The sequence below is a fragment of the Perca flavescens genome, chromosome 13 (assembly GCF_004354835.1).
Source record: "Perca flavescens isolate YP-PL-M2 chromosome 13, PFLA_1.0, whole genome shotgun sequence".
Taxonomy (NCBI): Eukaryota; Metazoa; Chordata; class Actinopteri; order Perciformes; family Percidae; genus Perca; species Perca flavescens.
The window spans coordinates 9,591,410-9,605,130 of record NC_041343.1 but is presented as its reverse complement, the minus strand read 5'-3'; the positions used below and the strand labels follow the sequence as shown (position 1 = coordinate 9,605,130).

The 13,721-nt window shown below is 42.9% G+C and overlaps 1 protein-coding gene across 6 annotated transcripts in view; it reads right to left on the bottom strand.

The window, feature by feature from the left end:
• specc1 (sperm antigen with calponin homology and coiled-coil domains 1) overlaps window positions 1-13,721 on the bottom strand; it is a 91,764-nt gene that overhangs the window by 40,269 nt on the left and 37,774 nt on the right. For 5 of the 6 annotated variants that reach the window (XM_028595024.1, XM_028595023.1, XM_028595026.1 and 2 more), the window contains 5 exons: window positions 8,490-9,635; window positions 7,651-8,036; window positions 3,861-4,068; window positions 3,245-3,318; window positions 1,690-1,865 (listed from right to left, as the gene is read on the bottom strand). In XM_028595024.1, the coding sequence (XP_028450825.1) occupies window positions 1,690-1,865; window positions 3,245-3,318; window positions 3,861-4,068; window positions 7,651-8,036; window positions 8,490-9,635 (1,990 nt within the window). Of the gene's footprint in view, window positions 1-517; window positions 612-1,689; window positions 1,866-3,244; window positions 3,319-3,860; window positions 4,069-7,650; window positions 8,037-8,489; window positions 9,636-13,721 lie in introns of all 6 variants that reach the window. The other variant, XM_028595027.1, reaches the window with a different exon arrangement.

Below are 13,721 nucleotides of genomic sequence, written 5' to 3'. Positions count from 1 at the left end.
CTTACATTTCTTCTTAACATTGTTATTATGAAAAGCAGACCTCTGGGCACTTCTGGACTTTTTAAAACGCTGTTCCATGCATACCTCATAGGATTAATAAGGTCACTCATAATGTCTAGTATGACTAAATCACCCGGTGATGAAGACTCTATGCAAATGTATCTGAAGCACATGATGCATAGCATGAATTTAAATCCAGTCATGCCGTGCAGATCATCCTGCTATTTCACCAAAAAATGTAGGAGGGTTATTCATTCAAAGAACAGCAGGTGGCACCAGATACATCTACTTGAACGGTAGGTTTAAAGAACCAGGCAAAGCACACCAAAAAAGGTAGGATAGTCCTGAAGGGGGCGCAGTCAGCCAGCACACAGAAAAGACAGACAAGAGTCAGACAGGCTGAAGCAGCAACACCAAGCCAAACACAGATAAGGAAGGTCACTCGGCAGCAGGAGCAGCACACAGGGAAGGGAGAGGCAGGCTGGCTGAGAAAGGGCTGACAGGGCAGGGAACTCACCTGGACTTTACATAAGGAGGCTTGTCAGAGGGACATCTTTGACAGGGTCATCACAGGGAGCTGCTGGAGGTGGGGAGCGGACGCAGCGTAACAGCTAATCTCGGGGGGAAAGTTCGCTGATTTAGCCATGGTCTAAAACCAGTTGTGTAATGTACTACATTCACAAGGACTGCGTGAAATTTGAACAAGACATATTTGATTTTAAACCAAATATTACTATTTCTCATAAACTAAAACTGCTCTTATGTGCTTTGTGAGGTGATATAGTACGAGAGTAGAATCAGTTAGAGATAATGTGCTTGCTTAAAGGATTATACCATGACTGGCCACACAGATAAACAGAGCGCTATACAGGAGCAAAAGTATTTGACCTGGCATGATAATGAAAGGGGGCAACACTGGCAAAAACACCATGGCATTTGCACGCTCAAAAACACTTACATATATATATATATAAACACAGTATACCCACACACAAACCAGTGCAACGCTCTCTATAAGTACACCAATCACATTACTGCACGGCCACAGTGCAACAACACTACATGGTTCCTAAATAGCATGATACATACATTACATAACACCCTTGGATCAAATCAGCTTCTCTGTGTAGAGCAGATCTGCCACCACGTCTGCCTTCACATATAATAATAACTTCCTCTAATAGATATACTGTAGTTTATTGTGGAGTTTGAGGTTTGAATGTTACTACAGGGCAATGCTCAGTGTGGAAGAGGGAGACAGAGAGGGCAGCAGCTTAAAGGAGTAGAATACACAGAGGGAAATACTGCAGGAGACTGCTAATTTACCAACAGAGTCTGCCAAATCCCAGAAACCTAAACTCTGAAACTCAAAGGATTTCATCTTGTAAAATATAAAACTAAATAATGTCTACTCTAAACACATCCTGGTTGACATTTGACCCTGCTTTGACAACCGAAAGAAATTTTGAAAACCTCTTAAGCAAGAGATTCTTGAGAGTAAGAATGATATACTGTTTGTATCACATTTATAAAACAGTGGATGGGGATATGGCATGACTCTGGCAGGTATCGGATGTCTACATTGTGTTCAGAGAGAAAGGAACTGCAGCCCGATGCTAAACAAGGGGAGCCGGGGAATTGGTGGAGGGCGAGGAACTGAAAAAAAAAGGAGTATGATGGAGATAGTACCTGACACCCTGCAGGGCTTCAAGGTCTGTGGAAAGCTTTGCACTGCGATCCTGCTCCTCCTGCAGCTGCCTCCTGAGTGTACGCAGCTCCTGCTGAGCCTCCACCTTGATGTCGTTGGCCACCACCACTGCTGTCTGGAGATCCGCCTGGAACCGACGCCACTCTTCTTTTTCATCCTAAAGACACATGGATATGTACTGTACTGGTAGATGCAAGTATAGACCCATTCAGGCAAATTGGTACTGACAGGAACTGTTTGGATTTAGTTGAATGTCAGCATTAATTAGTCCTAAAATTAATTTCAACAACATTCAATTAAATCTGATAAACAAATTTAACTACTCTCATTCAATCATTTAATGAAGACTGTTGAGGCTATCCTAAGCCTTGGTATGGATGGCATGGTATTCTCAACACGTAGCAAAAGATCTTGAGTCCAGGCATTGATTATCGTTGGGTGGTGTTCCCGTTTATTATAAAAGTAGAAAAGGAGGTATTTCACATAAAATAGTACTTCACCCAGCGTGGCTAATTAATAAAGTGCGGGGACTTGCTGTCAGTGCAGTGGGTGCTCATGGCTGCGGTAAGAACTGTGTGTTCCCCACCATCCACACCTTGCTCTCACTGATTGCCACACCTGCAGATATATCCAATTCAGAGTGACATACCACACCCAATGCAATACTCCCCCAAGTGGCTAAAATAAATATAAACTAACTTAACCTAACCAAAAAAGGTGAATATAAATGGCTCCTACAAAGACACTGGCATTTATAGTCTAGGCTGGAAACATGTATTTACTTATAGGATAATGACAGTAGAGGTGTTGAAATTAATCAAATAATTGATGCATCGACTCATGGACATGGACGATGCTGCATCGATAATCGGCAGGCTCATAATCGATTATTTCTGTTTACAATTTAATGTATGCCTAACAACCTTTCTGTTTACATATTCTGTTATGTTTTGCACATTCAAGACGTGCCATGTGCTCAGTGCTGTAGTTTTATGTATCCAATTTATTTAGTATTAGAGCACTGCAGAATGTTTTGTTTTTGAAGCTTGAAAAGCTATGAATCACATATCCTACATGGCTTTAATAGAAACATTTATTTGACGCATCGTGATGCATCGAGATATCGAATCGAATCGAAGACATGATAATTGTAATCAAATCTAAAGATCAGTGAAAATTCACACCTCTAAATGACAGTGTCAATTTTCCTATCACAATCAACGCTTTTGTAAACAGTGCTCTTCTTTGTAACATACAGTACACCTGTGGAAGTAAAAAAAAAAAAAATATCCTATACCAAAATTCCCCAAAAACTCAGAAAGAAGAAGTTAAAACTCCTGAGGCTAGAAATAACTAATAAATCTCATTAAGACAAATAAGGAAAACACTCCGGGAACCATCACCTTATCGTGGTGGAGAGGTTTTTGTGTCCCTACGAACCTGAGGGCTGTGTTGTCTGGAGCTCGGTGCTCCTGGTAGGGTCTCTAATGGCAAAGTGGTCTCAGGTGAGGGGCCAGACAAAGAATGCTTTCTTACCTTCATCTGTCTAGCCAAGACTTTCAGTTGTCGGTCTGCTTCAGTTTTCTGCTCCTCCAGCTTTTTGACAAGATCTGCAATGACAAGTACAAGGTTTTGAATGGGGGAAGGGCGGTCAAACGTACTGCAGACTCCAGCAGAATCGCACCAATTAAACACAGCATTCACAACTCAACTGCTGAGTTTTCAGCGTGGTTGGGAAAAAGCAGCCGATATATAGCATAAAGGCTCCTATAAAAGTCAGTTAGTTCTGGACAGTATTAGATCTGTCAAGAAATGTTTCTCATCACTGCAATAATATTAGCATCCGACCTATCTCATCTGCCATGATTCAAACGTGGTTGTGGAAACAGTGTATCCAGCCATATAACATTTGCCAACTGCAATTATGGTGAGTCAGAGACAGACGTGTTACAGTATGCCCTCATTTTGAGTTTAATTCTCACTCAGTTGCCAAATTGTAGGTAAGTTATAAAAGGTACATGCTTCCAATATTTTGTCCACCTCATTCATATAAATGAGGACAGACTAAATCTTAGAAATACCACTGACTGATTAATTTCCTTATATGACTGCAGGTTAAGATAGTCCACAGCAAACTGTGAAAAGGACATACTCTCCATGTCCAGGACAGCTTGGTTGGTGTGACAGTTGACGGCCCGCTGCTGCTCCACCTGGTCCTCCAGTTCAAAGATGGTCTCCTTCAGCTCTTTCACCTGGTTCTCAGCGTGGCTCCCAGCCTCCTCCAGGGCAGTCACCCGGCTGCTGAGCTCCTGCTCCCTCCTCTCGGCCCGCTCTTGAACCTGCTGGCATTTGGCCTCCACCTGTGTATGTGTGTGAATTTGTGAGATTATGATGGGCTCAGAACACAAATGGGTTAAAAACAAAAGAGGCAGTGTTTCAAGTGAAAGTAATTGCTGGCTGCCAACGTGCTAAATAGATGGAAAGCATTAAGTAAACCCTTGGCTCAGTAAAGGATCATTTATGATATCTTCCAGACATTCTTGTGGTACAGTGTTCAGTTTGACAGTGATGGTGCTTTTCTTCATCTCTATCCTTCAAAAAATTTGATGAAATATAAAGCTGTATCAAAACAAGATTTTTGGATGTCCATGAGGGCTGGGTGAAGAAGACAAGCATTGTGTGTGTGAAGAAAACCACTGACCAAAATGCAATTAAAGCAGATTCAATTATGTTGTGGTTTGCTATGGTTTGATTGGATGAAAACAAACTCTATTTACTAGGAAGCAGTAAAAAGTAAAAGTAACCATTGTGAGTCCAATTAGCCTTAATACATTGCTTCCTTCCCATTGTGACTACTGCACATTAGTACACACTGCATTATTGGTGCTCAGAGTAAGACAATAGATTTTTCCATTCTAGCGTCCACATTTGTCACTTAATTAAAGCTCTAGTTTTCAACTATGATACAAAAGTCACAAAGAAATAAGGGTAAATGTAAACATGTAACTGGGTTGTAAAGGTAATACATGGTTACAGCAGCTATGCTGGAGTCCACACAGTGTTTACACAAGAGCTTAACCATGTCTGACAATTACTGTTTGGCCACAATGCAGTTTTCCCTCGGTTTGTGGATGGTTTGAGGTGCACGTATTTGTCTGGGGGTTAAAGTGTCCTCCCTCGAGAAAATGTTACATTTTGAAATTTAAAAAAAATGCAGAGACATAAGACATCATTTTGGACCATTCTTATTACATTATCTGTGTCTAAAACGTTGGAAAAGCTAGAGCAGATAATAAATAAATAAAACAATCGTACATCTTGAATAGAAAACTTGCTAAATAAGTCTACCAGAGACCAACTACAACCATTAGTTCTGAGAAAAGTAATTTAGTTAGCTTTCATGCTCCCGGTTGACTTTACATTCATTTGGCTTAAGGGCTGCCCAGCCTTATAATGGTAGGGAAAACCCTGCACAATGTAAATACTAACATGCAAGGTGACAGTGACTCATGGAAATAAGAGTTCAGTCTGGATTAGATCTGACTGCATCAATGTGTTCATAGGTCCAACTATTGAATTACACTAAAGCTGACGTCAGTGTACCACGATGATTGCTGTCGTTCTGAGAAATGACACTGTAAAAGAAATATCTGTGAGCAAAGTATGCTGAAATAAGTAAATGATGTAGTTCTGCAGGACCCTCTCCCGCTGACACCATGAGGCTCTGATAGATTAGGATGCTGGTGAGTGAAGTTATGGAGCGGCCTCACCCTCACACCCATATGGCAGAGAAAAGGAGCGTGACTCAGAGGGTCACACGGTGGACCACCCTACTGTTGGCACCGCAGTCACAGTCCAACACTGACGACATCCCTAAGCTGATGGTGACACGCCTCAATTTGGAGTCAACAACCACCAACAGGACCCCAAACCCACACAAGCCTCAGCCTCTCTGGTGTTTGTGGTGTTGAAGGGGAAAACCAAAGTGACGACTGAGAATCATATGAAAACTATTTGAGTAAACATGAGTTCATGTGCTTTGGTGGTGAAGAGAAGGAGCCGATACCAGCTGTAAAGCCTGTTTAATGGTCATGTTTGAACCATTGTGGAAAATTTTGTCCTCATGTTCACATTAAAAATATAGTGACTGAGCCAAAAGTGATTAAAAATTTTACGATCGCCCATTTGACTTTCATTGTTTAATCATGAGCAATTGCTAGACTGATGATACAGCTATTCGTAGACACATAACTGTCACATTTTGGTTTCTTTCAAATCTAGTCTTAAAAAGGTCCCATGGAATAAAAATTTCACTTTATGAGGTTTTTTAACATTAATATGCGTTCCCCCAGCCTGCCTATGGTCCCCCAGTGGCTAGAAATGGAGATAGGTGTAAACTGAGCCCTGGGTATCCTGCTCTGCCTTTGAGAAAATGAAAGCTCAGGTGGGCCGATCTGGAATCTTCTCCTTATGAGGTCACAAGGAGCAAGGTTACCTCCCCTTTCTCTGCTTTGCCCACCCAGAGAATTTGGCCCACCCATGAGAGAGAGAGACATCATGGCTTTCAAACGAGCAAAGTGGCAGTTGGTCAAGGCCACACCCCCACCCTCCACCTTGCATATCTCTCCTCCTCAATAGCTACAGACACAGAAATGGCACATCCTAAGGAAAGCTCATTGTGGGACTGGCTCTAGTGGCTGTAATTCTGCACCAAGGCTGAATTTTGGGAAAGAGACTTCAGATACAGTATTAGGGGATGGTCTATATAAAAGCATCCAAAGAGCACCATGTCATGGGACCTTTAAGAAATGACTGCATTGCCGGTACAGAATTTGAACAAAAATGTATTGACTGTTTCTGAATGAGAGAACTTCTTGCTTTACTTTGTCATATTTTACAGTAAATGTGGATGGAGAGATTGTTCTTTAGGGAATTCCTGAAAGTTAATGTCAAACACAAGTCAACTAATGAACATAACTAAACGTTTGAACACTGAGTCACATTCGATTCAAATCCCGGAAAAGGTTTGAACTGTGCAGAGACATTCTCTAAAGAGGACATATTATGTTCATTTTCAGGTTCATACTTGTATTTGGGGTTTCTACTAGAACTTGTAATGTTGAAAAAAAAAAAAAATATATTTTTTCTCATACTGTCTGAATATACCTGTATTCACCCTCTCCAGAAAAAAAGCCCAGTCTGCTCTGATTGATTAGAGTTTCCGTGTCGACCGTCTCTGCGCCGTAGAATGACTGTAACGGCACTGTAGCAGCACTTTCTACCTATATATACAGTACAGCTGTCAAAACTGTACAGACATCCTGACAGCTCCTTTAAAGGCACAGGTCCTGAATACAGGCTGTGCGCATTTCTCTGTGAATTGAGCGTTTTGATTCTTTACACTTTACTTGGAGGTACTGTATCTACATAAGCGTGACATGACACGGTCATGAACGTGCCATAAACATTATAAACAAGTCATAAACGTTTATGACATAACACCTCTTTTAGTAGGGGTCATTCGGTTTTTGTCATGACAAGTTATGGTTAGGGTTAGAGTTAGGGTTACGGTTCATCATGACAGTGTCATGTCACTCTCATTCAAGTAAAGTGTTACCTTATATAGCACCTCAACCTGCTTTATAATAAAAAAAGAAATGGAAATCTCCCTTTTTACAATAGGGGACCTTTAAATAAATTCATCTGAATCTTTGACGACGACGACGACAACATTTATCTCCAAATATTATAGCTAAACAAACAAGGTGATAAATACTAATTCCTTTTGTCATGTTCTGAAAGTTCCCATATGTGAGTATTTCTTAAACAGCTAAATATCTCTAACATTCAGTATACTCTTTATAGTGTAGATATATGTTAGGTGCAATGAATCATATATACTATAAATCCCAAGAAATTGAGTAACCTTACACCCCTCCTACCTTGGACATTGTGGACCGCACATGCTCAGTCTCGGCCTGGGCCTGTAGCACCTCCTGCCTCAGCTCTGTCAGCTCCACCTCCAGCCTGTCTTTCTCAGAGTGGGCTGTTTTCAGCAGGTTCTGCATCTCAGTGCTGTCACTGGCACTCTGCATGGCCTTCAGCTCACCCACCTTTTGCCTCTCAATGTCCACCTGCGCTTTCAGCCGACTGTTTTCCAGTCGGAGAGAGTCTGCTGTCGCCCTCTGCTCCTCTGCGGCCTGTGCTGCCTGACCTCTGGCCTGCAGCTCTCTGTCCAGCTGGGCCTGCAGCCTGTCCATCTCCTCCCTAAGACAGCGCGCCTGGCCCTGGGCCTCCTGGTGCTCCTCCTCCAATGCCCGCAGGCTACCTGTCAGTAGGGGTGTAAAACCACAAGTTTTTTTTTTTTTTTTAAATCCCGATACAATATTATATTGATAACAACAATATTCGCTGATATCTTAAAGTCTGTCACGGTACAATTTCGATTTGATTCAATTCAGGGGCCTGTGTCTGATATGAGACGATATCATTAATCATTAATTTAACACAGTTACGTTTATAGCAACTCAAAAAAGCAACTAAAATATGATTTGACAATTTAATTACTGAGCTCTCTCAGACCTTTTAATTAAAAACAAACTATTCTTTTTAATAAAAAGAATACATATGAAGTGGGAATCTAAAATAAAGGGGTAGCTTACAGAAGATATGTATCAATATTTTCACTGTGCATCGATAATATTGGATCATGGATCACTGAATCGAGATATATATATATATATATATATGGATCCAGATGGATGTATGGTTACAGCCCTACCTGTCAGCTGCTGCTGGATGTCCACCAGCTTCTCTCGTTCGAAGCACGAGCTCTCGACCAGCTCGGAGTACCTCTGCTCCAGCTCGGCCAGCCGAGGCCCTTGGCTGTTCAGCTCCTCCTCCCTCTGGGCTTGAGCCTGCGCTTGCTCCTGAAGTCGGCCAGCGAGCGCCTCGTTCTTCTGGGCCCGCACCTCCAGGCGCTCTCTCTGCTGCTGAAGCGATGTCTGCATGAGGCGCTTCTCCTCAGCCAGACGCTCGTTCTCAGCGGTTAGCTCCTGCACCACTTGCTGCTGGTCGGCCAGCTCCTGCAGAGTTGCCTGCAGCTCTTCAGCTGTGCTGTGGTGGCTCTCCTCCATCTTGTGAATCTGTTCTGTCAGGCTCTGCACTGACACATCCCGCCCTCTTGCCCCCACTACTACGGCTTCCCCGCTGACGCCGCTGCTCGCTGATTCCGAACGCGATGGGATCTTCTCAAACTCGGAGGAGTCCGGTGACGGCGAGTCCTTGGTGATGTCAGAACTGGAAGAGACAGAAGTTTTGAGAGGGCTGGCAGAAGAAGGGAGACTGTCCTGTTGCGTCAGACCATTCACCAAAGGCTTGGAGGGGCTGCTTGTGTTTGTACTGGAGAGAGGGGAGGCCTCCAAGCAAAGCAGCTTTTCCTTCAGTGCCTGGTTCTCCTCCCTAAGCGCTGCCAGCTCTCTCTGAAACTTGCCGTTCTTCTCCCTCAGCTCCCCGACCAGCACAAGGGCCTCCGCCACCTGTCCCTGCTCTCCATCTGCAGCTGGCTCTTGCCATGAGACAGCGTTGGGTGAGGGTGAAGAGGAAGCAGTGGAGGCTTTACCTTTGCAGCGCTGCAACTCCATCCTGAGATTGCTGATCTCTAAGTCTTTGGCCTTGGCCTCAGCCAGCAGCTCTTTCACCTGGCACTCCAGAAGCCCCTTTTCCTGGCCCTCTGCATCTCCGCGGGACTTGGTTACACTACGTGTCTGCTTTGCCAGAGTGGAGAGGCTGGAAGTGCTGGCACTAGAAACCATCTTCTTAGTAGTAGAGCTCCTAAGCTGGTCCCTCAGAGAGATGCGGTCTCTTGTAATGGTAGAAGGGATTTCTCTAGGAGCTGGGATACCAGACTTCTTGGCTGCTTGTGCACCTGCAACACAGATCAAAACACAAGTACATATTGAAACAGTTTTCAAGTACCTACTGTAAGTGGTCAAATCAGCATTTACCATCGACCATCCACAACTCTAAATACAATGTAAGAATAGGTTTTCATTTCAGTTGACACTTCAGACTGACTCGTCGATCATGAGTCATAAAGGCATCATAAATGCCAAACTATACAACTATTAAAATATCCCTTTAAAGTTAAAATCTTGAAACCTTGTTAATAAGTATAGATAATAACCGTATAAGCATAAAAGTGAAAATAAACTACATTATTAATCTCTGGTTTGATTAAATAGGAAACATTGCTACAGTATCTGCAAACTTTAAAAAAAAAAAATAAAAAAAAGAATAGTCAAAATCAACTAATTGTGTTTAGCACAGTCAATGCGAATTGTCACATCAGATACACTCTGAGAGTGAAAAATGCATCTAGATGAATTAAATTGCCAAAGATCCACTTGGTGGTGCCAGCGGTGACACAACAGAGATTCCAGTTTACAGTCAGGAAACTCTTTCAAAGATAAAACTTTCTCAGTAGAATTACCACACAACAGGCTTGACTTTGAAAAGGGAAGGTTAATGGAATCAGCGTACAGACGTGCTGGGATCATGGATTTGTTAACATCATGTAATGACACTAATTGAATGGACAGTGTGTCACATTCAGATTGCTTGTATTATTCAGCAGTTTCATGTTGCTGGTCACTGTACCCTATTCACATATTGTTCTCTGTTTGGACAACAGAGCATCTGCCTGGCACTGATGGTCTGTTACTGTCTGTGGTCATTCATCGCTGCAGCAGAGCTTAACTATGGCATTTCAAAAGGCAACAGCGTGGGTCGCTGGCGCAAGCCTTTTCCAGACCTCTAAAATATGAAGAGTATTTACTGATGCCCGGCGTGAGCAGGGTGCTGCTTGAAAACGTTTTATTGTTTATTTTCCAATCATCAGCAAACAGCGATGCGGACACAAGGGGGTTGCTTGTTTCAAAAGGATGACAAAAGGTCCCTGTGCACGTGGAGCATTCAGGCACAAAGCAGCTTAAGCAGTGCACAGACAAAGACAGCGCTGTGTCTCTCACATGCATACATCATCATCAAACCCACAGAGCAGAGACTAGACAGACAGCCTGTGTGCAGAGATAGACAGCGCATCACCCTGAGCAACACGTGCACACGTTTACAACACACACGCACACACGCACACGCACTCACAGCCGAGTTTGGAATGGAAATCCTATACCCCTGTGGGTTCTTTAAGTACTCTGCCATTGATAGGCACTTTGCACAGACTATCCCCTTATTGAATAAACTCGCAATTGTGGCAGGAGCTGCCAACACTGGCACAATTTCTGGGGTACAAAGCCGTTTAACATTCCCAGAGTGTGCAGCTGTGGTTGAAAAAGTGAGTTGGGCTTGCTAATGATAATCTAAAAGTGAGTTGAGTAAACAACCAAGGTTCAGATTTTAAAGAAAACCAGGGGCTATAGAAATGAAGATCGGCAGAATGACATCCGGCTGTGTCGGTTCTGAATGTCAGTGAGATTAGGCTCTCAGTTAAAAGCCACTCTTTAAACAGAACAACTCCAACCGGTTTGGATTGGAAGGATGCGGTTATTTAAATTCACATTAACAAATGCAGCACTTCATCCCCATCAGTTAGAATAATTTTGCTACCGGACAGAGCTGCACTTGCTAAAGATTCAGTGTGCCATTAAAAATCTACAGGCACTTTTCTGTGCACTTCCACAGAGGGTGAAGCCATGACTGACAGAATGAGGACAGCATGCACTCCTAAATGATGTACTGTCACATGGAAGATGTTAACACTAAAGTGGGATTTATGCTTCTGGGGACTCTACGCAGAACTTACGCCGTAGCCCACGTAAGTGGCCTGTGGTTTATACTTCAGGTTCTAGCGTAACTCTTTAAAGGAACACGCCGACTTATTGGGAATTTAGCTTATTCACCGTAACCCCCAGAGTTAGATAAGTTGATACATACCCTTCTCATCTCTGTGCGTGCTGTAACGCTGTCTGACGGCTCCAGCGGCATCAGGCCAGCACAGAACATCAGGTGAATGGTTCCAGTAATCCTACTGCTCTGAATAAGTGACAAAATAAGACCAACATGTTCCTATTTACATGTTGTGATTTATAAGTCTGGCGTGTACAAAAACAACGTAACATGAGACACAGCCGTCTTCTAACTGTAAACAAACCGGGAACTATATTCTCAGGCGGAAGAATATAGTACTTGGGCGGAGTGATATGCTCGCAGCAAGCCTGTCTGAGAATATAGTTCCCGGTTTGTTTACTGTTAGAAGATGGCTGTGTCTCATGTTACCTTGTTTTTTGTACACGCTGTAACTATACAAATCACAACATGTAAATAGGAACATGTTGGCGTTATTTTGTCACTTTTGTCACAATTGGGAGCAGTAGGCTAGTTGGAACCAGTTACCTGCAGGATCTGTGCTAGGCTGTTAATGTTGAACTGGCCAGGCTGCTGTACAGCACGCACGGAGATGAGAAGGGTATGTATGGACTTGTCTTACTCTGGGGGTTACGGTGAATAAGCTTAATTCCCAATAAGTCGGCATGTTCCTTTAAAAGAATAGCAGGGCCGGCATGTGTGTGTGTGTGTGTGTAGGAAATGTGTGGTAGAGAGAGTGACGGTGTTTAGCTTCGGCGCGAGTACCGACTTTAGAGTCACAGTGAGAGAAACAAAGCGTCTCCCCTGTAAGTAAGTAGTTTATTTGTATAGCACCTTTCACAGATAAAAATCGCAAAGTGCTTCACAATAAAATGCAATACAACACAAGAAGTCATGATACAAGCAAATTGAAATACAAATAGAAAACATAAACAACCATAAAACCCACTCAAATAAGTAAAAGCCTGCTTGAACAGCAGTGTCTTCAGCTGCTTTTTAAAAGATTCGACAGAATCCACACAACGTAGCGAGAGAGGCAAGTCATTCCACAGCCTAGGAGCCACTGCTTGGAATGACGAGCCCCTCGAGTTTTAAAATGAGTGCGGGGAACCACTAATAGCATCTGACCTAATGATCTCAGACTACGGGTTGGAGTATGTAGCTGTATCAAATCAGAGATGTATGAAGGGACTTGACCGTGCAAGGCTCTGAAAGTAATGACCAGGATTTTAAGTCCCCAATATGCTGCTTTATCTCAGGGATACAACTTTCAGGGGCAATAATTAGAGTTTCTGTTTTATCGGAGTTCAGAAGCAGAAAGTTGTGACATAACCAATGTTTGATACTAGTCAAACAGTTTATTAAAGAAGTTTAGAGAACTCAGTTTTCTTAAAACGAACAGTACAGTTGGATATTATCCGCATACAGATGGTACGATATGTCACTAAATTGATTAATTATCTGTCCTAAAGGAAATATGCAAATATGTATAAGATTTTGAGAGCTGAGGACCCGCGAGAGAATTCCCCCAGTCTCCCCTGTGCTCTACTTCTATTGGATAGTCGCGTTCAATGGATTAATTTGCATAAAGATGGGCATCGGCCAGCTTTTTTGACGCACAGAATTTTTTCAAATGTAGCGCCGCCTTCCCAGGATGCTTTGCGGGTGCGTTAAAGCCGCTTGACGTCACCCATAGGAATAAAATGGAGTGCTGCGCGACAGAAGCGTTGCCCGGCCAGGTGGATCTGCACAGTTAAATTTTTTGAGAGTTGCATGTCAGGCTATGGCGTAGGGTCTGTATCTACACGTACCTACTGCGTGGATTTAACGCAGGGCCATAAATAGAGCTTTAATCAGCACTGGGTGTAATAAATGACTATTTACTATGCACTACAGGAAACTTCTAAACATCTAAACAGGGCAGAAAAAGAGCAAAACACCTCACGCCTGTTTCATGGCCACTTGTTACATTCTTATTATAGGTGACTATAAAGACCATGACCTTAGGTCCTTGTTAGAGAGAGAGAAAAGTCTGATATGATTAAGATCAGTCCATTCCCATGAGGATGAGTGATGCCAGGAGTGGGATTGTAGGACAGCCTTTCATTTGCTGTTCCCTTCATATTCAGTT